Here is a 25,649-nt window from a genome sequence, read left to right as displayed (position 1 = left end):
AACCACACACACATCATAAACCAACAGAAATTTGCCCGGCTGTAAGAAAAGGCAGTACATACCTACAGCCCTTCTGCTTTTTCTGCCCAATAGCAGAAAACTAATATATTTGCACAATAAAAAATATAAACAATATAGTAAATGTTTATAAAACTACTCAGAAATAGGTATTAGCCACAAAGAAGAACACATAAACAACCCCTTTTTGTTTCAACATTTGGGTTTAGATTGTAATCCCTTCAGTCAGAACTAGATTTACATGACGGGCTGTAAAGCATTTTGCTTGAAACTCAGTCCTTTGGCTTCCATCTTCAGTTCAAATAAAAACTTTATTTCTGATCCATTGGCCATTTTCTAACCAGCCACTTTCAAATTTTAAGCCTGGGGGTACTGTTAGCCAGTAGGCAGACTTGTTTACCTCCTCATACATCTGACATTAGGCTGACCTGAATTTTACAAGCTGGGAACTATTATGTCACCATGTATAATTAAACCTAAATATACAATTTAAGAAAGAAAACAAGATGTAATGTGGAAAGAATTACCAATGGGTCAAGTTCAGGTGGTAAATCAGGATGTGAATGGTTCTGCTTACTGCACCCTGCTTTGAAATACAACCTGCATGCCCTGCATTCTGCATAATACACAAGAGCTGGGGTTTTTTTAATTAAAAAAAGGGGGGGAAAGGGAAAAAAAGTAATTTATTGGTAGGTCTTCCACCGAGAATGAGGTTTTTACATATTTCAGTGAAAGACCCAGCGGACCCCAAACTCACAGACACCGACAATATTGATCAGCATGATCCCATAGTAGCTCCGCGGGGCACGAAAGCCTCGCTGCCGGGGGCGGGGAGCGGCGCCTCCCGGACTACAGCTCCCGAAGGGCTGCGGGCGCCCAGGGCCAGCGGCCTCGCTTCCTGCGCGGGCCTGGGGAGCCGATGGAGCCGACGGACGGCGCCGAGGAGGAGGAGGCGCTGGTGCGGTGCCCCGTGTGCTTGCGGGAGCTGCCGGGCGCGCACATCAACTCGCACCTGGACCGCTGCTTGCAGGCCGGGGAGGCCGCGGCCGAGCCCCCCAGCAAGCGGCCGCGCCTCGCCGCCGCCCCGCCGGGCAGCCGGGCCGAGGGGGAGCCGGAGGAGGCCCGCCCGGGCGAGGGCCCCCCCGTCTTCTCCCTCTTCCAGAAGGGCCGCGGCGGCGGGCAGAGCCCGGGGGCCGGCGGCAGGAGGAGCGGAGCGGGGCGGGACGAGGCCGCCGTGCAGCCGGGGGATGGATGCTCTGCGGCGGCGGCGGCGGCGCTGCGCGGGGCCAGCCTGGCGCAGAAGCTGGAGGGGAAACCCCTGGCGGAGCTGTTGCGGCCGGACACATTGGGGGATTACGTGGGGCAGGAGCGGGTCCTGGGGGCGCAGACCCTGCTGCGGTCCCTGCTGGAGTCCCACGAAATCCCCTCCCTCATCCTCTGGGGACCGCCGGGCTGCGGCAAGGTGAGTGCGGGCGGTGGGCGCCCCGCCGCAGGCTCACGGCGTGGAGGTTCATGTCCTGCGCTTTTTCACTCTTGAGCCAGATGAACTTAAAGGATGAGCGGGACCCGTTTCTTTTTGAACTGGCTCTTTTTTGTCTTACCGTTTCTTATGTTGGCCGGTTTTCCACTAGTTTTCACTTAAGATTACAGAAACACAACCTGCCTCCTGAATAAAGTAGAAGTGGTTCACCCCCACCAGTCCCACTCCCTGCATCTTGACATTTGGTTGCACTGGCCCCTCTTGGTTTAAGATATTTTGTAAACTCCAAACCCATTGCCTAAAACATAAGATGTGTTTTAGTCAGTGGCTGAGAAGCTTAAAAGCAGCAACAACACAGAATCTGTAAATATATCTAGGAAACAGTGTGAGATACAAGCAGATTAATACAGCGGTTTGCAAGTGCTGGGTTTGCTTTAGCCTACAAATTCCAGCCCCTGAGAGAAGGCAGCTCTCGTGTGGAAGGGAAGTAGCCTAATGGACAGGCACTCGTCCTCCTTTAAATACTCTGAAACTGTTTTTTGCAGGATCTGACTGCTGCAGCTTCTCGTTTTGCCTCCTTTAAGATACCAGGGGCAGACCATGGTGAATCCCAAAAGGCCCTGTAATTACAACACAGCAGTAGTGAGGGAGGGACCAAAGGAATGCCTCAAGTGTGGTCAGGAGAGACCACTCTTAAGATCTTGCCTTCCTTTTTGTTCTTGTATTTCATATTTGGGTGTGGGGTGGCAGGGCAAGCAAAATAGACAGTTATCTCTGTCAGTCTGATGTGTGCATAGCATTAAGTTTTGCATGTTATATGTATAGGTAGGTGTCTTGGCTATGTGGAGAGTATGTGTGAGAAATCTGGGACAGGAAAAATAAGGAATTAATTCTTAGCAGAGAAGTTAAGGACAGAGCAGCAGTATGCTTGAAAATAAAAGGAGACTTGATATGGATGGTACTTGAATAATAATGCCAGTTAATCACAGTTAATAAGGCACAAGTATGAGAACTATTGATAGATGAATATTGTTAGCAATGATACAACAGGTTGTTTAGACTAGGTAACATACACCCAAAAAGAACCAACTGGTGAACTTAAATAATTGTAATTTCCTTTAAAATAACAAGGTAATAGCAGAAAGCAAGAGCTCAGAAGAAATGGGGTAAAGAAGGGCTGTTTCTAAAAGTAATGAGTTTCTAAAAACTCATTAAAGGGGAGGTGAATTGACCGAAGTAAGATGGCCAGAGAGAGAAGTGGAATTAAATTCTTTAATAAATAGGAATCCTCCTTACTGAATGTGTAATGCATCCAGGGGCTTCCTTCTCTATTTATTTGTACTCTTCTGCCTTTTGTTTCATGTTACTTGTGTCAACAGCATGTGCTTACTCTTTCTCGAAGCCCTCTTTCTTCTGGAAAAAAAGATCTGTTACAAATGCAGTGGTAGCATAGCAAAGGCTCCATACAGTCTCTGAAAACTGGCACTGAATTCAGGGGCCTTCGGGTTGTGATTTGATGCATACCCCTGGTTTTGGCCATGGACACGCTTTTTCATGAGCTTGTGACAGCTTAACAGTTGTGTTTCAGTACTAAGACTGCCTTTGAATGTGTGATCTGTTTTATGCCTGTAATATTGCACCTTTCACTCTCCTTTTTTATGACCCATCTTCTTCACCCAGATGCTTTATGCAGAATTATATTTAGTAAGCTTGCTTCTCACAGAGTTTAAATTCTACTGCTTATCAGTCAGCTGACATGCATCAATTCTGTGCCTTTTGACCCATCAAGGAACAGTTCCACAATTTATCTGTTACTTTTTCACTCTCAAAGTATTTTAATTGTTGGGTAACTCGTCTACTTTCTAGGTTACTCCTTCTCAGCAAACAGTTTTGAGTCTACGTGTTTTCAGCTACCTTCTGGTGGAACATCCATTACTGGCTGAACCAGAAATTCCTATGGCAAAAACTTGAACTTTTTCCTTCACTCATGCTTATCAGTATTTCTAGGATGGTACCAGAGTATAGGTTCATCTCAGGCCTTCTTCCCCAGAAATCATATTCTCTGTCTCAGGGAAATATCTGAAAGTTCCATCCTTTTTTTAAGGATATTTTTTATTAAATTCCTCTCCTTACAGATGTAACATGCAAGCAAAGTAGTCCCCCAAAAGATGGGAAAAGAAGTCTGTGGTTGCCTGCCTGTCCCATTCACTTACTATTTGGGTTCTATGTATATAACATGTCTAAGAAAACATTTAATGAGAAAGTAACTTAGTGCTTGAAACTTGGAAGAAGCTGTGAGGGAGAAATAAGTATTCTCACTACCTCAAGACCTGGTTGGAAAGCTTCTTCCGTTAAGTACAGTGTTTTTCAGAAGGAAAAATCATAAGAAATAATTGCATGTTATGTAGCTTCATATGTAACAAGGCGACATGCTAAGCTCTGCCCATCAAAGAGCTAAAATAGGAGCATAATTAGATATGTTGGTCTAAATTCAGAAGTGCTGTGTAAGATAGTCATACACTTCTTAAACCTCTTCATGCTCTTGCTACCCATGGAATCCGGTTATTGCAGCCCATCTATGCCTTCTTCCATTTCTACAGCCAAATGCCATGCTAACTGATACTTTTGCAAAGGGTAGAGCAGGACTAACTGAAAAAAATAAAATAACTGGAGATGGAATAAATCATCAGGGCCAAATTTCAAATCAATCTGTGTATTATTTTTCAATTTGGACCCTTATAAGAAGTAGTAGTTCAACAGACTTTTCTAAGCAAGAAGAAAATAATCTTGCCTGTTAAAGTGCTATAACTGCAGTATTTCACATTGTAGGTCATGACTACTTTTGGAGAATTTTAATCATGAAAGCTTAGGTACTGGAGTAAAAATACATATGCTTTGTAACTGCTTTGCCCAAGTGAACTTTGGCCTCAGCTGCACTTGAATATTCAAAAAAGCACCCTCAAAACTGAAAAGACAAAATTGATGTACTTCTGTTATGATCATTTCTCATGAGTTTCCATCTGTATTGAGTCCTCTTCCTTTAAGGGAGCATGGTCTTTGAATTTGTCATCCTAATTTCTTAGGGAGCCGAGGTGCTCTTGGTGAAGAGGCTTTGATTCTCTCTTTGTACTTTTGTCACTCCTAAGTGTTGAACACGAGAACCTATTTTCTGCTTTTAAGAAGTTGACCACACACATGCCAGAAGAAACACTGCCTAAAAGAATTGCCATGCTTATAAACTTAGGAACAGTTAACTTGTTCATCCTGACTATGCAAATTTTTTAAAGCCTGTATGAATCCTAATGTAATCTGAGTAAGCTGTACTGTGATTTATGGCACCTTAATGCAGGGATTTAGATTTTTGCTTGTCTGCCATTGGGACACCAATTTTAGTAAAGAGTTAGCAAGGGGATACAGCGTAACTTGAGCACTGAATAATTCTGCGGCCACAGATGCAGTTTAACCTTATAAACCTGAACATTCTGTATTTAAATACAGTAAACATTCCCTCTTATGTGTGTTGTTTAACAAGAAAAAACTTGATAGCAAGTGGCATGAACCCACTCCCTACAAAAGATAAGACTTTTTTTTTGCTCCCTGCATATTTATCATCCCTTCCCTCCAGTGCTTTCTGTTTTGCTAATTCAAGTGGTTACCTAAAGGGCTGTTTGATTACTTGAGTGTATTTCATCTTCTCTTATTCATACAGCTTGGGGCCTGATTTGAACCATTTGAAGTAATGAGTTCTTTTGATTGATTACCATGAAATTTTTAACTGAAAATGCATGATGTCTTTTGCAGTAGCATACACTGAAAGTCCAGAACAACTCTGAAAAATGGATTTGTCTTTGCAGTTGCCTGGGAGAAGTCTTCTAATACAGTGCGCTTGTTTTTGTTTATGCCAATCTAAATCAGGAATAACTTAGGATAACTCTCTAGGTAGAGAAATCTGGAGGAGAAAACACAATTGTGTTCATGAAAAAGTTGGAATATAAGGAGACAAATCTGGATACAGCAAATGGAGGCCACAACTCCATTTCAGTAAACATTATGCAATGACCTTGCATCTGTTTATGCTTGGTTGGGCTTGGATTCTGGAAGTGCTGTAAACCACATGTTGTGGCTCTTGTTCAGTGACACTTACTCCTCCGGTAGTATCTCAGTGGGCTATTTGGGGTGTGAGGAATCAAACAAGATGGGTAAGAATAGCATCTGCCCTTATATAAATGCCAACTGCTGCTACTTTTGATTGTGTTTATCTGTATAGACAGTGTCCCCGAGCCATGTTCATCTGCTATCCTGCCAGTTTCCTTTAGACACACAGCCAGAATTATCTCCTGTGACGCAGTGTGGTAGTTTGGGTCAGCTCAGCAGTGTTGGGTAGGACAGACCCCAGCTTTCTGAGCTGCATGCCAGGGAATTGTTCCCCTTTTTGGCATCCAAGAATGCTGGAAGTGTTGGTGTCTCCCTCAAGGCAATGAAACAAAGTATGGCCTTTCCTGACTGCTTTTCATCCACAGCATGGCCCTGCTGCTAGCAAAGGGAGGGTTCAGGGTGAGGAGAGGCCATTGATGGCAACACCTTGTAAACAAAGGTATGGAAATCCTGGCCAGAATAAAGGAAGAGGAAAAAATACCCAGAAAGTCATGGTCAAACAGCCACAAAGAAAATCAGGATGCTAGTTTTGTCATCCCTGTCACAAACATAATTCACACAGTGGTTTGCTCTGGAACAAACCAGCAAAGTCACTTGTTGGAGAGACTTACATGCTGGCTAGATTATCCCTGCTCAGGAATGATCCATGCCCCACTGCAGTCTAAACACTATCTGTTCCAGATCTGCTTTGGTCACTGAAACACGGCCTGGCAGAGCAAAGCGTCTATGTTGGAGGGACCCATCCAGCTGGAAGGAGAGCTCTTGCACCAGTGTGCTCCTGCAATGTGTAGTGTGAATGTCAGCTCCTCATGAAAAGGGCTGTGAAGTTGGAACAGAAGGACTATGAGCATTTCTCCATGCCTTGCAGGAGCTCTCTGGCATGAAAGCTGATGACAGGATAGATGTAATTGATAGATCATGTGTTTTCTGTGCCTGACATCTACAATGGTTGTTTCACTAAATTTATGCAATGTAAGAATGATTAAGGGAAGTCTCCATGAACAGACAACCTTAGGCAAATCCCTAAACAAGATCTACCTGATCTGCACAAAAGTTAGGAATGATCTTAGGTTTCACAGTCAACTTCTTGACTCAAGTCTTCTTGACTATGATCTGACCATATATTCTAATCTTTTCCCACTTTTTTACAGTTCCACTTTTTGAAGACAGCTAGGCAGTATCACTCTTCATTCCTGTAAGGGGCTTTGGTGAGCTAACACAATGGGCATATTTTAATGGCCTGGTAAAGGAGTGCAAAAATCAAAAGACTACCTTAATTCTAATAACATAATGTTAGTCACTGAACATCAGCATCAATACAAGTGGCTTAATTAGTACTTGCTTCTTGTTTTCTTCCATCCAGGGGTTTGAAGCTGCATTGACTAGTCACAGTGCAGAGAGTAGGGAAGAAATTAAAGAGAGTTGCCCAGTCACGGAAACTTGTGGGTATACAGAAAATTCTTGTCTCCTAGTACAAACAGCCAGCTAACCAAACAGCAAATTGGACTGACTTTTCTGCTGTGACAGTTTGAGGTGTGTGGAGTCAAGCATGCTTTATGGGTTCCTTTTGTTTCATCCCTAACTTGTATCAAAGCCTGGAAGAACTGGTAGCATAGTTGGCTTACAGTGAGCTTGTTTGGCTATTTTTGTGTTTGGTTGCTGGGTTTTTTATGGTTGCAGCCCGTAAGAGAGGATATTCCTTTTGGGGCTGACACAAAGCAATGTACAGGACAGTAAAGGAGGGCTTCAGCGGTTAAGTGTTTGTTCTGTGTGTAGTGGGTCTGAAAATAAATGACCACAGGCTGAAGTTGAAGGTGTTATTGATTGGTGAGTAATGATTCAGGAGGACAACATGTTGCTTGTTGTGTAGTGGAAGGTGTAGGGAGATAATGCTGTCAGAATGACCTGTCGGCAGATTTTTGAGTTTAGGAACAATAGAGTTTTTGATCATGAAGCCAGCTCCTGAGAGATGCCGCCTCCCTAAGATCTTGCTTTATGGTGAACTTGCCACTGGCTGCCGCAAGAGAGGAGCCCCGAAGAAAAGATACAAGGACTCCCTGAAACATCATCTCAGCCTTGGCCATATTGATCAACATAACTGGTCTACTCTGGCCTCAAATCAGGAGGCCTGGAGACACACCATCTATAACGCAGCTGTCTCCTTTGAGAACGCACGCAGGATCACTCTCGAGGAGAAAAGGCAACGCAGAAAGAATCGTGCCTTGCTGAATATATCACCTAAGGAGTCTTTCTGCTGTGCCTTTTGCAATTGGATATGTCTATCTTGTATTGGCCTCACCTCATTGGTGAAGGATATTCAGTGTGTTTTCTTCTACTTTATTTCGTATCAGATTTCTGATTTGTTTCTTATCCCTTAAATGCATTGCCTCTGAACTTAGTGAGGGGAAACTACGGGTCTAGCATATGAGTTATAGTTGTTGTGTGCTAGTGCCTTCATGCTTAAACAACCCTACTTAAGTCTCCACTAGGTTATGTGTTCTCTTAGGTTGTAACCTGAAGTAACACAGGGAGAAAACAGAGTGGAATGTTACTGACTTCTGCTTGAGATGGTGAGAGACGCAGCAGCATAAAAAACCTGAGCTCATGGGAAATAATAGTCTTTCAGAGGCAGGGAAAGTTTGATCTGTATGTGATAGGCAGTTAGACTTGCTACATGATTAATTGTGCAAAACAGAAGAAAGAGACTGTGAACATGCCTGTCCATGTCTAACACTGCTTTTGAAAGGCAATGTATGTTATTCTTATTACAACCTTTAGTGACCCCAAACTTGGCAGAGCAGGAGGGGTACGTGCTGACTGAGAGCTGTGCAGCAGTTTTCAAGTAGATTCTTGGTCTAACAGTAACTTTCAAACAAATCTCTTTGTATTTCATTTTCCTAAATTAGTGTTAGAAGTATGGACTCCTGCATGTGTGTAAAACAAATTCCTCACAGCTTTTGTTGTAAACAACAAAACTCTCTGAATGACAGCCAGGGTACATTGTGAGCTACCAGTCCAAGTGGAGCTACAGGAAGAATAGCCATTTGACTTATTTTTCATTTTTCTTCCTCCTCTCACCACTGCCACTTTTAGAGAAGGAAGAGGTACATTTTTCCTTTTTCATCCTCAGCTTTGATATATTAGGGGTTTTCCATGCTTTCAGAGATTTTTAAGGCATGGGTATATCTTCTGAAGGTACATTCTGAATCAAGGCCCTTTATTAAGGAAACACAAACGTTGGTTTTCATTTGGTAGCTTAATTTCAAAGATAGTTTCTTTTTGTTTTGAGGGGAGGATATTTGGTTGGTTGGTTTGTTTTCCAGATCTTCCTGATTTCTGTAGGCTTTGCTGCAAACATTTTCTAAGTGTCTTTCAAGTCTTGTCTTCTGTAGTGATACAAGTTGGGGAGGAGCTGGTTGCTTGAGCTCCAGGGAATGAGGGAAGATCTGACATGGAATACAAGTCTTGTATCAGGACCTGAAATGACACCACTTCTGAAAACAATCAGGAAGCCCTTACTAAAACTAAAGCAAGAATAAATAGTGATACATCCTCCTCCTTAGCCCCTGCTTTTCCATCTTGGGCTGGTTGCCATTTCTGAGACAAGGAGATCCATTAAAGAGACAGAGCAGTGCTGCAACACCACTGGTAGCCAAGTGATAGGTGGTTGTTTCTGTAGCCTCCCTGCAAGAGGATCAGGTTGACAGCACCTGCTGCTTTAACCTCAGCACTTGGAACATCTTCTGAGGTGGTTTTGCCAGCACCTGTCCCACTCCTCATCTTTTGAGGCTCTCCTGTCTTCATTCTCCTCAGGCTCCTTCTTTAATAGAAGAGTGTGCTTGATGGAAGAATCACTTGTTTTCTCTAGCAGTAACTTCAAATAGAGATACACTCTGCTTGGGACATGCAGATACACCCTCCTTTACTAAGGGTTGTGAAGGAAAGTCTGAAAATCATGCCTGTGATGTTTTCAGGTGTAATAAATCTACCTAGGAGGTTGCTGGAGGTTGCTTCTGTGCTTTGCTAGGCTTCAAGAAATTCTGTATAAATAAATTCTGGTTTGAAGAGGTTGTTCATAAGGAAAGAAAAACAACATAGCTGCTCACTAAAAACAGCCAACAACTTGTTCAGTCAGCTGTCTTTTACTTCCCTGGGCCAGCATTTGATTACTGTTGACTATTTAGGTTTAAGAGTTACATTTTCTTAAGCACATACATAATTTTTCAGTACTAACATTCCCATGATTTTGTAGAAACTGCTGTCTGATTAATTTCATTTTCATATGTATTGGAAATAGAAAAGGGTTTAATTAACAACATTGTAGGTTATATTTTTGTGTGCACTTTTGGTGTACACAATATAAGAAAGACATTAAGCTAGTAGAGAGTATCCGAAGGAGAGCAACAAAGATGGTGAAGGGCCTTGAGGGGAAGCCGTATGAGGAGTGGCTGAGGTCACTTGGTCTGTTCAGCTTGGAGAAGAGGAGGCTGAGGGGAGACCTCATTGCAGTCCATAACTTCCTCATGAGGGGAAGAAGAGGGGCAGGCACTGATCTCTTCTCTGTGGTGACCAGTGAAGTTGTGTCAGGGGTGGTTTAGGTTGGATATGAGAATAGAGATAGAGAAAGGTTCTTCACTCAGAGGGTGGTTGGGCACTGGAACAGGCTCCCCAGGGAAGTGGTCACAGCACCAAGTCTGCCAGAGTTCAAGAAGCTTTTGGATGATACCCTCAGGCACATGGTGTGACTCTTGGGGCTGATCCTGTCCAGGGCTAAGGGTTGGACCTGATGATCCTTGTGGGTCCCTTCCAACTCAGCATATTCTGTGAATCTGTGAAATGTGATTGCACTGTAAACTCTGCTGCAGGTGTCTTGGGATAGTCCAGCTCTTTAGCTATTAACATACTTTACAAAATAACTGCACAGTGAATTGCAGTCAGCCTGTCTTCTGTGACAGATATGTATTTGGCAAAGAGTTCTTCTTCCATGATAAAGGAGACAGCTGTCATTGCTGGCCTTTTCAGTATTGAGACTCACTGGGTCTGGTACGTAAAAGTGCAGGCATTAGAAATGCAGCAGAGGAATTGGCAGCTACCTCTAGCAGGAAGTTTAGAAGTCTTCAATGTGCTAGAATAACATGGACTAAAATGGCTTACTGTATAAACTGTCAACACTGTCCCTGTGTCCAAAATATATAGGTTTGCTCTTTACATATTTTCTTCAAATAGGTATTTTCTGTGTCCAAAATGATTTTTACAAAGCTTTCTCCTATTACTGTTTCAGACTACACTAGCACACATCATAGCCAACAACAGCAAAAAGAATGGCACAAGGTTTGTGACACTGTCAGCCACAAGTGCCAAGACAAATGATGTTCGAGATGTCATCAGCCAAGCCCAGAATGAAAGAAGGCTCTTCAAGAGAAAAACTATCCTCTTTATTGACGAGATCCATCGTTTCAATAAATCTCAGCAGGTATTGTACTACACCGCTTTTTGAAAAAAGCTTTTGTCAGCACTTCTGTAAAATTTCCTACTTTGCCTTAAGATGATACCTTCCTTTGGGCTTTTGATTTCAATGTTAATGTTTTTAGTAGGTGAATTAGGAAGAAACATAAAAATTAAACTCCTTAACTTACTTCCAACCAGCATTTAATTATTGTGATTCAAAGATATAAATGAAAGGCTGAGTTATAGTTGACTTACATGCGAGTCCTTATATGATATTTTTCTGAAATTTTATTTCTGCCAAGTCATGTTAGTAGTATTTGCTGCACACATCTTCATTTCAGCCTCCACCTCATGGTAGCATTCTGTATTACCTTTAAAAAGGTCTGGAATGTGAATGTGCCAAGGGTATGTATTTTAATGTTGTCCCCTCTACTCTGTGAGAAAAAGTAAGGCATGGCATGGTGCTTTGGGATAACGCTGCAGCCATCACTTGGGTATTTTTTTTCTTTTTCCTTTTCTAGTTATAAAATTTCTTTAGTTGTAACATAGAAAGCTTGAATGTTGCACTACAAGTTACAGTTTTTATATTGAACTGTACTGCAATCTTCCTGTAGTTTTTTGAGCCATCCTTTAGAATTATGTAGGGAATTGTAGCCCCAAAGGTTGGTTCATAGCGTAGCCTCACTATTCATAATACTTGATAAGGCAATTTCATGATTTCTTATGAAATTTGCCAAGCAATAAATCAAATCCCTATAAATAAACTAAAAATTTGCAGATTTTTTTACCCTGTTTTCATCGGGTGAGGTCATTCTCATTCCAGCCATTTGTTATTAAGATGAACAGCCTGTAGCATGTTAGGTGCATGAAATTAAAGCATTTACATATCTGCGCAGATGAACTGCCTTGTCAGGGAACCCAAAGACTCACAAGATGCAAAAAAGCCACAGCTTACTCACCTGGGATGTTTCAGGTTGTCATTGATCGAGATCAGCTTTTTCTGCTTCCCTCCCATCCTCAGGACACTTTCCTTCCTCACGTCGAGTGCGGGACGGTGACCCTGATAGGAGCGACCACAGAAAACCCTTCCTTCCAAGTCAACGCCGCTCTTCTGAGCCGGTGCCGGGTGATTGTCCTGGAGAAGCTCTCGGTGGAAGCAATGGAGGCAATTCTGATGCGGGCCGTCAGGTCCTTAGGGGTCCAGGTTTTGGGCCAGGGCGACCAGCACAGCAGCTCTGCAACTGGCAGCGGCAGTGAGAGCTCAGAGTGAGTACTTTATGGGCTGCAGGGTGTTAACGCACACGGCCTGAGGAGTTGACTGCCTGCCAGGGAGAGAATGAAGCAGTTGGGGGGTGGGAAGAGAAACCCTAGCCACTTCTGATAGTAAAGAAAAGAAGTGGCAGCATATGGCAGGGGCGGGGGTGACAGGAGAGAGAGAATTCAAAGCATTGGCTCTCTCCATCCAAAACATAATCTTACCGTCTGGATTAGGAGAGAATCTTATGCTTGGATCTGTAGCTCCTGACTCACCCTCACAGGATATTTAAATCCATTCTGCTGCTGAGGATTTGCTGTGGAAGTCTGTAACTGGGTCTTTGTCATGTCCTAGTGTGTGTTACTTCTTGTTACCAGTTGTAAAAGCATCATGTTACCGTTCCGTAGTGGACCAAGTGTCCCCTCTTAATTAATTTGAAAGTGCCTGACAAAAGTTTGTTGTTTTCTGAGAATTTTTTTTTAATACAATCAGGGAGGATGCTGCTGCTCCTCTTCTTTAGTTGCAGGATTTGTGCTGTGCTACATTTTATGGTATCCTTTGAGGAGAGGAGGCTGTTGCTGTGAGATGTCAAGAGACTTCATTTTTGTCTGCTCCTTAATGTCCAGGCCAGATAGAGTCACATTAAATACTTGAGAAAATTTTGGAAAAAGACAAGGTCCGGATTTGTCCATAAGGGATGTTATCTGCCTTCTGAAATGGAAGGCTGGCAAATAAGCGTAATGCTTGGTACTATGGTATTCACATGCAGGCTCTTACACTTCCTTCATGTTGGTTCTTGGCTACACTACTAGTAATTTACAGTGCATTGACAGGGTGGTGATTGGCAGGCAGTCTGTATGAAATAAATGAGAGGGAATCCGCTTGAACTTTATCACAGAATGTAAGCACTAAGAATCGCCAATCTGAATGCTGAGGTCAGGGCTGTAAGGAAAGGTATTTCTTTTTTGATTTTAGATTACCCTGCCTCATAGTTTACTCATTTGTTGCTTTTACATGTTGTAGTAATGTGAATTTTAGAAGAGAAGGGAGTACTGCATGTCAACCTTAATGTAATGGCACAGCTGTGGTTGTGGCTACACCCTGACTGGGGTTCAGAGACTTTCTTTGCTACACAGGATTAAAGTACAAGGCATAGTTTCAGCTGCAGTTGTTTGGGTTTGGGTTTCGCTAGACTCTGTATCTGTAACCTTCCAATAGCTATGGGTGATTTAAACAGCATAGTGTAGTGCTTCATCAAACTGAAAGAAGTCTGGCAGGCAGACTGTCAGACTAGCACAGTTTCAGTAATCTCTCCATGAAAAGAGAGGGCCACACTCCAATGGCTAACGTGGGAGCCAAGCATTTGAAAATAAAAATAGGGGTTTGAATTGAGGAGAGTTTGTTGCAGTTGTGTGTCAGGTCTTGTCTTTTCTGACACTATCTGGTTCTGGTCCACAGAGGCTACATAGAGTTGCTGATGACTTAGGTTTTTTATAATCCATCCTGTCCCTTACTGTGGTTCTGGTTTTGGCCGCCTCATTAATTCCATCTTCTTGCTTCACTGTTCATACCATTTCTGCTCCTTCATTTCTTCTCCACCTACTACTCTGCGGGAGCAGCTGTCTCATACCTTTTGACCACCCTGCTTCCATGACGCAGGACTGTCATTAGATGCAGGAAGGTAACTGTTCATGATGTCTTGAGGAATAAATTAAAGTCACGAGTTACAATTGATTTGGTTGTTAACTGTGCTCACATTTGTTCCAGAGTTAGAAAAGGAGCTGTAAGGCAGTGTGTCCCCAGATGGTGGGGTATGCCCGCTTTGAAAATGTTGCAGAGATCTAGCCAGAAGGCACAAGATATGTGTACATTGAATTTTGGACTTAATTTCCCATGTGAGTCCCTTTTTCCAAGCCACAATATGAAGTACTGAGTGTGCTGCTTGGTCTCAGTTTTTCAGATGGTTTTGGTATCACATCACTTGTCTGACATGACGACTTACCTAAATGAGATTCTGAAGAAGAGCATGATTCTTTGTGGTCTCTCCTACTACCTTGAAGAATAAGATGAGGGGTGAATCTTCCTTAGTCTCTACAGGCATCTTCTGTGCTCAAAAAGAATGCAGCCATCACTTTGTGATTCAATGGTTTCATCATCGGCACTCCACAAGAAAAATGTGCTCTACCCAAATCTGTTCTCTTAAATTTTCTTGGTGGACTTTTCTTATCTTTCTTCCACCATTGTTGCAGGCTTCTGATAGGGTTAGGTCACCTGGCTTCTCTTGCATTCCACTGTTACCTTTTCTTGCTCTAAAGCTGAAACAGAACTAGCAGGAGGTATTACCTACTTTGGCATCTTTGTTGTGTCATCATGGCTCATAAAGCTTCTTTGACAGTTTTTATGTTAGTTACTGTATTTCTTTAGGATAAGATGTGCTTTGTGTTACATTTTCACCAGCATTACTGCCATCAAACTGTGCCTATGAAGTCTGCAGTAAATCAAACTGAAAGATGGGGTAACAGGAAAGGACGAAACATATTCAGGATGTAGAAGAGTAAGAAGTCAATACTGAAGATGCTTCATATTGCTGCACCTTTGCTTGTGCTTTCTGAAGTTTATGCTGCCTCAGTAGTAACACAAACTGTGCCAGGTGTACAGTAATAGTGTACTCTGACACTACTACTGTGTCAGTGATGGAGGAAGTCAAATTCTTTTCTTGGCTTTTTATTTTTATCATTCCAGTGCTGCCCTCAGAGTGGTAGCTCTAATTGAAGTCAGGCAGTAAACTGGATAGTGGATTAATGTCTTTGAAGTTAGATAGCACAGAAGGCACTCAGCTGAGGGAAATGAAAGGATTCCCGGTTTCCTGTTGGCAAGCTCAGACATCATGCAATTCATCTAGTTACTGGCTGTATCACAAGTTCTGGCACGTTTTAAATTCACTGGCTTGTAAATCACAACATTGAAGATGGAATTCCTTTGGGTCTTCAGTGTTCAATACCCCTTTGAAAATTACTCCTTATTTGGAACATCTATCCAATTTCCTTGCAGGAAATGAGTTGCTGAGGTGAGAGGTGAATTTCGCCATGGAAGTGGACAAGATCTTCACTTGTAACCAGATTTTCCATACTTTCTTGTGAATATTTGTTTCAATTTCTGTGATATAAATTGCTTGTGTTGAGCAAGCAGGGCACTTAGAGTCCTAGAGTGAAATTGAAGAGACAGGAATGCAACTCAGCTTTTTTTGCCAAGCTTCTAGTTAGCAGATAAATAGCAAAAGTGCCCTGAAGCCTCAACTTGGTTTGGTACAGACTGTACGCAGCTTCTTCCAAGTGTAGTACCTGCTTTTTAATACTTTCAGCACTTTCCTTCCACTTGCCAGTCGCTGTGTGTGTTGGTGGTGGGTGTCAGTTTGAGGAGGCCTCAAGTGCATGGTGTTCTTCTCTGCCAACAGCGGGCAAAGAACTTAGTCCTTGCAGGTGAAACCTCTTCAGTATGCCCTGCTGGTGTATCCAAAGTGTTTATTCAGTGTACTGTATATTTGGTTTTGTTCCCTGTTGATGAAGGTAATAGCAGCAGGATGTCTGTGTGTAGCGCCTGCTGTTTTTTTAAAAATTGATTTTGCTTCCCTTGCTGGCTTTTTTCAATGCATATGAAAAATCTGATGCCTGTCTGTACTGCTGAGGCATGAACGTTGCTCCCTGATTTCAAGGAATTTGATGCCTGAGATAATTGACTGTGCTGTTGTATTCTTCTGTTTCCTCATTTAAACACAAAGATGGTGTTTGAAGCACCTGGCGAAAGTGCCACTGTATGTGTGTTAAATTTTTTACCTAGCTTTATCAAATAGAGAAGAAATGAGAAGATGGAAAAAAGGTATGACGAGATGTGTATATAGATTTATTTTTCCCACAGGGTGTGATTCCTGCTGCCTACTCTCTGCAGCATGGGTTTTGCCCCTAGAAGACATTTGTTAACCTTCACTTGCAGTGGTGTGGATTAAGATTGCAGCTCTACTAGCTTTTCGCTCTTATGTGTTGCCATGAGAGGACTCAAATATTAACTGTTGAAGTTTTTTCAGGACTTACAGTCCTTTTCTTTTGTGTGACAAGTGCAAAGTGGGTTTGCAAGGAGGAAGAGTCAAGTAATGATGAAGATCAGTGGGTACATGTTCCTGGGACACTTGGGATTGTCTTTTTGTACACCACTGGTAATAACAGTAATATATCTTTTTGGTGAATGAAGTCCAGGGCTGTTGTGGATCCCTAATTATTTGACACACAAGAGCTTCATAAGAAAGTGCCTCTCACACCAAACTCTGTGTGCTAATCCCTGCTGATACATGTCACTCTTGATTTACAGTCCAGTTACTGGAAATGGCTCAGTTAGGCCATTACTTAATGCCATGTTTTAACTCCATTAGCTACTGTTTCCCATCAAATCAGTTGTATCCTCTGCCTGGCAAACATCGTAGGTGTTACCTTGTCTACCTAACTAAAGTTTGAGGGTTAAATCCTCAACAGTATGTCTGTGACATGTGCAGGGGTGAGCTGGTTTGTATGTGCCCCAACAGTGGGGACTGCAGCCCGCTAGATGAAAACCTGGAGACAAAGCTTGAGGACTTTGTTGTTCTCCCAGAGTTTTCATAGACCCACTATGAGATCTCAGGAGATTCTTCACCTGCAGCTCCATTTCTTAGCTCTTCCCATGTTGTTCATTCAGATTGTGAGTTTGCTGAAATTTGGCCTTTTTCATGTATTTGTATAGTCCTGGCACACTTAGAGTAGTAGATGGCAAGAAGAGTGACATGCATGTATTGGGATGCCATTTCTTTATAGGAAGATTTTTTTTTTTGTACCCCACTGACTAAAGCTGTAATACCATACCAAAAAAAGAAAAGCAGGATGCATATACTTTACAATATAAACAATCCTTCCAGTTGCTGCTTTTTAAAGAAAACAGCAGCTCTTGCTATTGATAGTTAGTTCAAAACCGTATGCTAATTACTTTATAACTCACTATATTCTCTCAGCTGCATTTGGATAGCTTTCTACCTTTTCATTGTTCTTCCAACAATGAAATTTGAAATGGTGATGGAGTAAAACCTTGTGTAAAGTTCAAGTGGCTGTGTGAGAATTGTGCTCTGGCAAAAACCTAACCCTAGTTTCCATTGAGTTTAATGAGGTAGGAAAAATAAGGGGGTCAAATAGATGAGAGTTCATCCCTAGATTTTTCATGTGCAATTTTATTTAACAGGCATTGGATCAGGAGGAAGAGGGTTGGGTCCCACGGTGTTCTCCCTGGCTCTGCAGTACTTAATCATGGCAGGATGAGTTAAGAATGAATCTTAAGCCCAGCTGCATCTCGACAAACTTTGTAAAGAAACATCATCCCTGGCATAATAAGCATGATGGGGGCTCATGTTGTGTGGTTATTCTGTTGCAGATTCCCGGTGTTCATAGAGGCCAAAGCTCTAAACACACTTGCCTACCTTTGCGACGGTGATGCAAGGACTGGACTGAATGGACTCCAGTTAGCAGTTCAGGCCAGATTAGCAGCAGGGAAGACCACTTCTTTGAATATTACCAAAGATGGTTCTGCAGATGGCATTCTGATAACAGAAGAGCACGTAAAGGAAGGGCTCCAGCGATCCCACATCCTGTATGACCGAGCAGGTGAGTACCTGATACAGTTTCTGAGATGCAGTGTTCTCAAGAGGTGATAGTCTCTGTAATTTCTTTTTTTTCTCCCTTGCTCTAGTGAAACAGTGGTTTGCCCTAGAAAGTAGTTTTCCTGTACAATGCAGTTCAGCTAGAAATTCCTTCTAAACAGGGTTTCCTCTCAGCATTTAGGAAGTGTAGGTTAGCTGAAAGACACATTTGCTGCCCTGAAAACAGTTGCATGGTGGAATTATTTGTTATTTAAGGTTATTAGAATATTGTCTTCTACGAGAATTGCAATGTAAAGAAGGCGAAGAATTTGATGAGAACATTTTTCTTGGAGGGTTAGGTATCTTCCATTGCACTTCTACTCCTTTGAAAGTCTTGGAAGTGCTCACATTCACAGCAATATGTTACATCAAAACCTGAGCAGTTAGCTTTATTTTTAGAGTTGCTTTTTAAGGTAATGAATTTTGTAGCTTGCTTAGGGCAGGTCATATAAATCTAATTACTTGAATGACCGTCCAGGATAGTATCAAATGATTATGCCAAGCAGTATTTGAAGAACTGATTGATTTTTTTTTTTTTTTTGCCACTGTATCTGAAATCCTTAATTAACTGCCACTGTTCAAAACCTGTGATGAGAGGTTTCTTGAGGTTGGTTATAACATATGCCTGCTTGCAGCCTTCGAAGGAAATAATGATGACTCACTGTCAGGAGCAAGGCAGCTGAGCAGATACTGATAGAATGGCAGCTGAGAAGTTCAGGCTAGGCAGGGGGAGGGAGAAGAAAAATTTTATGAAGTCTGTGGCAGGAAGAGATCATGATTGGAAGGAAGCGGAAAATCTGACCAGTTTGCCAGTGTGAGTCTCTTGTGCCGTGTAGGTCCCTTGTGTGTTTGCTGTCTCCTTGTGGCCACTGTCATGAAGAACTCTTGACTGTGTCCATTGCTCCCAGCCCTCCTATGCCTTCTTGCTCTGTTAGAGATGGCACACAGTGCCTCTTCCTGAGGCTTGCATCCAATCTAGGTGGCATGTGTCAGGCCCTTCTCTGTTACAGAAACCCTCGTTGTGGTTTATTGTGGGGTTTTTTGGTCAGAGATTATCAGAGAGTGGTGAAAGCAATGAAAATTTAGTTTTTCTTGATTGTACACATGTCAAAGAGCCTGCCACAGATATTGTCATAGCAGCAGGTTGCCCGAGTACTTGTCTTTACAGAATTTCTGTCTTCTGTGGAGTAGTCTGGGTCTTAGTTGACCACTTCTGTCCATAGCAGAGTAAGTTGTTTGTCCTTTTGTGTACAAAGGGCTTCTGAAGAGAGGCTACTATATAAAGGTTTTTTTAATTGTAGCATGTTTTAGCTAATACATTTTGAGTCACAGTTGTGGTGCTGGAATCTACAATGCTCTAAAATAAAATGCTTCAGCCTTATAAAGTGGAGGGACATGATGCTGTCTAATCATGATAGCAGCAACATACGTGTTCATGTAGTGTGTTCATGTAGAGAGCACCATATAACTGATTAGTGTTCAAAGTTGAGTAAATATGGAATTTTGTTTTTACATGATTTTTTTTTTTTGTTACCTTCTGCAAAATTTGCCAAATACATGTAGTTGGGCATTCTCTTCTGTACTTTTGTCAAGTAATCTAGGGAAGAAAATATTCATAATCTGGTTGTTAGGATGTTGTTCTGATATGTGTGCAGACATGTTTAGCTGGAAGGACAAAGAAACAACTTTAATCACAGTTCACTGCCAGCAGCCATCTTTTTTTCCAGCTTAATTTTGTTCTGCTGGACCAGAACAAGAAGTCTGTTTGTCTGTGCTGTTGCTCTAGTCCTACTTTCAAGACTTTCTTCTGCCCTTTATTAATGAGCAGCTAAGATAGAAAACTGTGAGGTGGGGACTGTGATTTTACTTTTGCCCACTACCTTACTAAAACGGAATGACTTAAGAACTCCAAATATTAATTATGGACAGTGAGTGACACCTTTTCCCAGTTGTCTACCAATAAGTCTCTAGATAAATTGGCATCTTAAATTAGCCTGAAAACTCTTCATGAGCACATAAAGCAGTTTATGGGCATATATCAACAAGATTTGTGCGTCTGTATACGTTAGACTCTAGAAAATCCTCCCCTCCACAAAGCCTCTTGTGTAGTATCTTGTTTCAGAAAGGTATTTGCCTTTGTGGGAACTGCATAGAGCAAATGCACTTTGATTCCAAAAACTCTTTATAGTTTTGATTTCGAGAGGTATCTGGGATGCAGGACAGCAGTGATAGATAAGCTGGTATGTGTCTGTCTCTCAGCTGAATTGATAAGGCCAAAATCTATATGTTGGCTAACCAGAGTGAGGGACAGAGCTAATAAATAAAGGTCTGCTAAAAGTTCTAATTTTTTTTAAGCTGCTTCTGGTATCTCAAATAAGATATCTATAAAATATATTTTTTAAAATGGAAACATAACACTTCTGTCCAATGTGCCACTGTATTTTGTCTTTAGTTGAAACTGCATTTAATGCAGTTTTTCTGAAGAAGTCCCAAGTCTTTGTGTATGAGTATTGTCATTATGTTAATGGCTCAGTCACCAAAATTAACTTTGTGAGGAAGGAGATAAAGGGAGAAGAAAACTGTTCCCTTTCTCAGCCTGCAGAATCTGAAGCCCCCTGCAGGTATATATATCTAGTCCCAACCTATCCACTGCATTCCTTCTGCCTCTCCAGCTGGTGTCTCCAAATATGACACTTTACAGTAGCCCAAACAGCATATAAAAAAGCAGTCCAGCAGAAGAATTTGGGCGAGTGCAACCTCTGGAGATATTTAAAAACGATCTTTCTTACTTTTAAGAGACTAAGAGACGCCTCTTCCAAGAGGACGATGCAAGTTCAGCTGCTTAGGTTTATTGCTACTAACTCAAGTGTCATGATGGAGCATGGACATGCTGTTTGTGTTGGCAGGAGTAATGGCTGCATACCACAGGGCTCTTTGTGTGGAGTCCTAGCAAAAATAGCTGTCTGTCGGCCTGTGTTTGCCAGCATCGCGTGTGTTGAATTCTCCGCAGAACTGCACTCCAGCATGAGCAGAGATGGAGGAAGGTGGACCCAGTTTCTGACCTGGGAGGTGGAGGTCTTGCTGGCTGTGAAAGGAGCAACTGCAGCATTGTGGGGATTTTGGTTTTCAAACTCATCCATGCAGCCTTTTATTTTGCAGGGCCTACAAGTGATGGTGGTGTGTTCTGATATGGCCCTCAGGCTGTAAATCCTTTTAGCCTGAGGAAAAGGAGAAATATTAACAGATGGCTGTGCATGCAGCCAGTTGCCTTTATAATACATGCTTAGCTGTGAGCCAAGGAATGCCAGGCACTTTAAAAAGTAAGAAGGGCAGATTACATGGAAAGTTTAACAACAATACTGTGCCAAAATGCTCTTGCAAGTTTGATTAAAATAAATGTGTAAGAATCAAAACCAGCCGCACAGAGAAAAATTGTAAGCAGGAAGGCTCTTTTTCAGTGTTTGTAATATTGAACCTCTATTTTTAAGTGTATCCTTAAAAGATCTGTGTAATAGATTTGTTTCTTCTTGGAGTCCATATCTAATCAAATACTAAACTTTAATATTAAAAAAAAAAATCCCTGTAATTCATTCAGTCTTCTCACTTCTTATTTAGCAGTCTTGCATTTCAAGTATTGTTTGTGTAGTGTTTTTCTTTCATCGGCTTTCAGTTTTCAGGAGCCTTCCAGCAGTGCAGGTTTCCACAACTGAACTCAGGATTTCTTAGGCATTTGCCAGGGTTGTGTGCTGCAATTCTTTTCTCTCCAAATTGTGTAATGTTCCATCACTGTATATCCACAGCAACATTTCATTTCCCCCCACCCCTCCCATATAATACATCAAACTCATGTTTGATTTACTGCACATTTTATTTTCAAGTTTTATCATTTATATGTGCTTATATTTTACTCTTTTGGCAATTAGGAGCTACTTAAATAGAGTCTTCTTCCTAACTGATTAAAATATCTGGGTTGGTTTATTTTTGAAGGAAAGGTCATGAGGGTACAAAAACCAAATTGTTTGCCTTGCAATGTTTTAAAAAAACACCTTCTTTTCGTTTACAGTTGCTCTGTTTTGCTTATGTAGTTAGTGGAATGATTCATGTGGCAAACCATGAAGGCATTGAAAACATTAATGAAGGCTAACCACATATACGTAAAAAGAACTTGAAAAAGTTTAGAACTTGAAAAGGTTAGGTTTACTGATCTAGTAAAATATATTCTGTTCTCTTGAATGCATTTCATGTAATTTCCTCCTAACAGCTTTGTACACTTCTCCCCCATTGTAAATAGGAGAAGAACATTACAATTGCATCTCTGCCCTGCACAAGTCTATGAGAGGCTCAGATGAAAATGCTTCCCTTTACTGGCTTGCTCGAATGCTTGAAGGTGGTGAGGATCCGCTTTATGTGGCAAGGAGGCTGGTGAGGTTTGCAAGTGAAGACATAGGTCAGTATTTGCAATATTTCATGTTGGAATTCTGTGTTGAATGAAGATCTGCCAAGTTTCTGGTTTCTAAAAATTGGGTTTTGAGAAAAAAAACAAAACAAAACAAAACAAAACAAAACAAAACAAAAAAAAAAAACACACCACACAAAAAAAACCTGCTATATGCAAAATAGGTACAAAATATTGAAATGCCCCACATTCAACAAAAAGCTTTGTATATATATGCAGGCAGAGACCTACATGCAGTGTCATTGTGAAGATTACCTGCTGCAGTAGAAACATGTTTTTGAGGTCAGGTTTGGCAGTGTATTAATATAGATTCTTTTAAACTCTGGTGGTTGTAAATCTCCAGTAACCTTGTGGCACAGAGAGTGTATTTCAGGGATGTCTGATCTTTTAATGAGTCTGGCAGGTGAATGCCTACCCTGCCTTAAAAACCTCAGATTTGATAGCTGGCTCCCTAGTTGTAAGGCATCTTGCTTGACTTATCCAAAGTAGAAGGTGCAGCAACACTTTTACAACGTGTGTGATGGGTGAAGAGTTGGGAGATCTGGGAAAGCTATGTCTATATAGCAGTACTTTCCCATTTCTTTATCAATTCTGAAAGGTGAGAGATTCATATCTGGTCAGCTACTGCTCAGGCCACCACTGTGTGGCAGCAGATTCAATCCGTAAATTGTACCCATGACTTAGACCTTTCTTTTTTGGGGAGGGGGGACAGAAGGGAGAAGGCTTATGGGTGGAGGGACTATATTTTATGTCTGCTATGATATTGTACCAGAAATTCCAGCATCTGAGAAAGCAACTTTGAAATTTGCATGGATATCTCACAGGAGAGGAAAAATTAAAATGGGGAAAAAAAAAAGAGACATAAACTTTAGCCTGCTTTTATCTGATCCCTTTTTGTAGGACTGGCAGATCCTCTGGCTTTAACACAAGCAGTTGCTGCTTATCAAGGCTGTCACTTTATTGGAATGCCAGAATGTGAGGTAAAGGCTTCATTAATTCACTGATTTGAAAGTACTGCAAACTGTAAAACCTGTCTGTAACTATAAAATGTAACTGATTGCAAGGACAAAGCAAACTTAGTTACATGTTCATTCAGCATGCCCCTTCTTTGACAGGAGAACATTGTAGCTCTTAAAATATGTGTTGTAGTTTAAAATAAAATTCACTTTATGTTACTGTGTATTTATTGTCAAAATATGATATGTGAACTTATATCATTTTGCTCTGTTCATTTTTTTCTCTCTCTTATAAATAAAATAATATATTCCAAAGTAGCTATTATTTTCTAGTAGTGAAAATCAGGAAGCTGTGTTGTTGTTAAATAGTAGTATTCATATTATGGTAGCAGGTAGAGGGTCAGTTTAAAAACATAACCCCTGCCATGCTATACAAACAACCTGAATAACAGACCTTTTCCCAAAGAGCCCAAAAGAAGTGATTTAACATTGTCCCTTTTCTTGTTTCCAGGTGATTCTAGCACAGTGTGTAGTGTACTTTGCCAGAGCACCAAAGTCTATAGAGGTGTACAGGGCATATGGCAACGTCAAAGAATGTCTGAGGATGCACACGGGACCTCTGCCACCTGTTCCGCTGCACCTGAGAAATGCCCCAACAAGGCTCATGAAGAACCTGGGCTATGGCAAAGGCTACAAATATAACCCCATGTACAAGGAACCTGTAGAGCAGGACTATCTACCAGAAGAGCTGAAAGGAACAGACTTCTTTAAGGAACAAAAAACGTGACGGCTGTGCTTGGAATGGGTTTTGATTCTATGACTCATACATTTCTACTGGGAGAGAAATTCCCCTAACAGACATCTGTTACTGTGCTTGAAAGGATTAAGCCAATGAGCTTTTCAGATACTTCTTTATCCTTCTGGTTTTACTGCTGTTATTCTGAAGGTATTTTGTAAAGAGTTGCAGTTAGGCAATGTAGAAATGCAAACATGACCTTTAACCTTATAGTGCTGTCACTCTGTGGTTCACATGGAGAAAAAATGAGAGACTTGTATATCTGGCTCTTGCTGGGAGACAAGGAATATTACTGTGCTGCTTTTTAAAATCAGTATCAATTTCAGATTTTGAGAATGTTTATTTTCCAAGAAAATAGTAATATGTACCCCCTTTGCTAAAATACTGTAAACAAAATATAATTGCAAAGTAATTCTTCCTGTTATGATATTCCAGAGACAAATTTTGTTCAACAGTTATTACCAATAAAGCTGTTAAAAGTAGTGTCTATGTGTTTGTTTAAATACTCTTGTGACAGCAATGTAGTATTGAAAGTTTGATATCCCTTTAATTTTATTATCCCTACTTTCCAGAGTAAGTTTAATTCATTTTGTAAGTAAAATAGTCATAAAAATAGCCAAATTATGTTAATTTTTGAAGTTTTATCACTTAAAATTTTAATTGTATGATGACATTTTGGGAGGGTTTTTTTTAGAGGAGATTCCTGGTAATGAAACATGTTTGTCTACTCCCAGTTGTGCATCAAGAATTTCATTAGCTTTAAATTGGAAAGCTTAGAGACACAAATTGACTTAGTGCTGTTATAATACCGAGTTTGGATTCCTCTTCCTACTGAAAACATAACAACATCCAAGATTGCTGTTGACTGAACATTTCAGTAATGTTGTTATTACTGATGTCAACAACATTCTTTCATTTAAGTGCTGATTATTTTTCTTCTCCTCAATCCTCCTTAGGTGTGCAGTGGCTCAGTGTGCTGAAAAGACAGCAAGGGCTAAAACCACGTATGACTGTGCTAACTTGCAGTTGGGTAGGAGAGGAGGACTGTGTTTTGTTAGAATTTCATCAGATAATTAGCAAAGAAGGTTTTAATTACTGAAATGCTGACCAGCCACTGGGGCAACTGTCCACACTTGTCAAAGTACCATGGAGTTAACTGGCCCCCAGTGATGAGGATGTACGTCTGGGTTAAAAATTACCACCACCACCATAGTGCTGTGTAATTGCAGCTGGATTTGCTTGGTAACTACTCAGGGTTTGCTTGCTACCTGCCCCGCATACTTTTGTTACTGGGTCTATGCTGATTACTGGTGGACTTCAGGGATTCCTGTCCTGATCCTGCTTAGTTTGGGAAATGTGGTAAGGTCAAAATTTA

At 41.3% G+C, this 25,649-nt stretch overlaps 2 protein-coding genes across 2 annotated transcripts in view; one reads left to right on the top strand and one right to left on the bottom strand.

The window, feature by feature from the left end:
* Window positions 1–12,144, bottom strand: part of MYLK4 (myosin light chain kinase family member 4) — an 80,169-nt gene extending 68,025 nt beyond the window's left edge. The window contains exon 1 of the mRNA XM_064662939.1: window positions 12,061–12,144. Within this exon, the coding sequence (XP_064519009.1) occupies window positions 12,061–12,116 (56 nt within the window). The 5' untranslated portion in view covers window positions 12,117–12,144. The remainder of the gene's footprint in view (window positions 1–12,060) is intronic.
* On the top strand, window positions 908–24,756 carry WRNIP1 (WRN helicase interacting protein 1). Its single transcript, XM_064662953.1, has 7 exons — window positions 908–1,480; window positions 10,935–11,126; window positions 12,123–12,367; window positions 17,802–18,031; window positions 22,358–22,513; window positions 23,423–23,502; window positions 23,990–24,756. The coding sequence occupies exons 1-7, from the start codon at window positions 938–940 to the stop codon at window positions 24,263–24,265; spliced, it is 1,722 nt and encodes a 573-aa protein (XP_064519023.1). The 5' UTR covers window positions 908–937; the 3' UTR covers window positions 24,266–24,756.
* The last annotated feature ends 893 nt before the right edge of the window (window positions 24,757–25,649 follow it).

Source organism: Pseudopipra pipra, chromosome 1 (genome assembly GCF_036250125.1).
Source record: "Pseudopipra pipra isolate bDixPip1 chromosome 1, bDixPip1.hap1, whole genome shotgun sequence".
NCBI classification, from domain to species: Eukaryota; Metazoa; Chordata; class Aves; order Passeriformes; family Pipridae; genus Pseudopipra; species Pseudopipra pipra.
The sequence above is the reverse complement of the archived record's forward strand: the minus strand, read 5'-3'. Positions and strand labels throughout refer to the sequence as shown.

Coding starts and splice junctions, on each gene's coding strand:
- WRNIP1 (XM_064662953.1), top strand. CDS start 938: ATGGAGCCGACGGACGGCGCCGAGGAGGAGGAGGCGCTGGTGCGGTGC. Junction 11,127..12,122: donor GTTTCAATAAATCTCAGCAG/GTATTGTACTAC, acceptor TCCCATCCTCAG/GACACTTTCCTTCCTCACGT. Junction 12,368..17,801: donor AGCGGCAGTGAGAGCTCAGA/GTGAGTACTTTA, acceptor ATTCTGTTGCAG/ATTCCCGGTGTTCATAGAGG.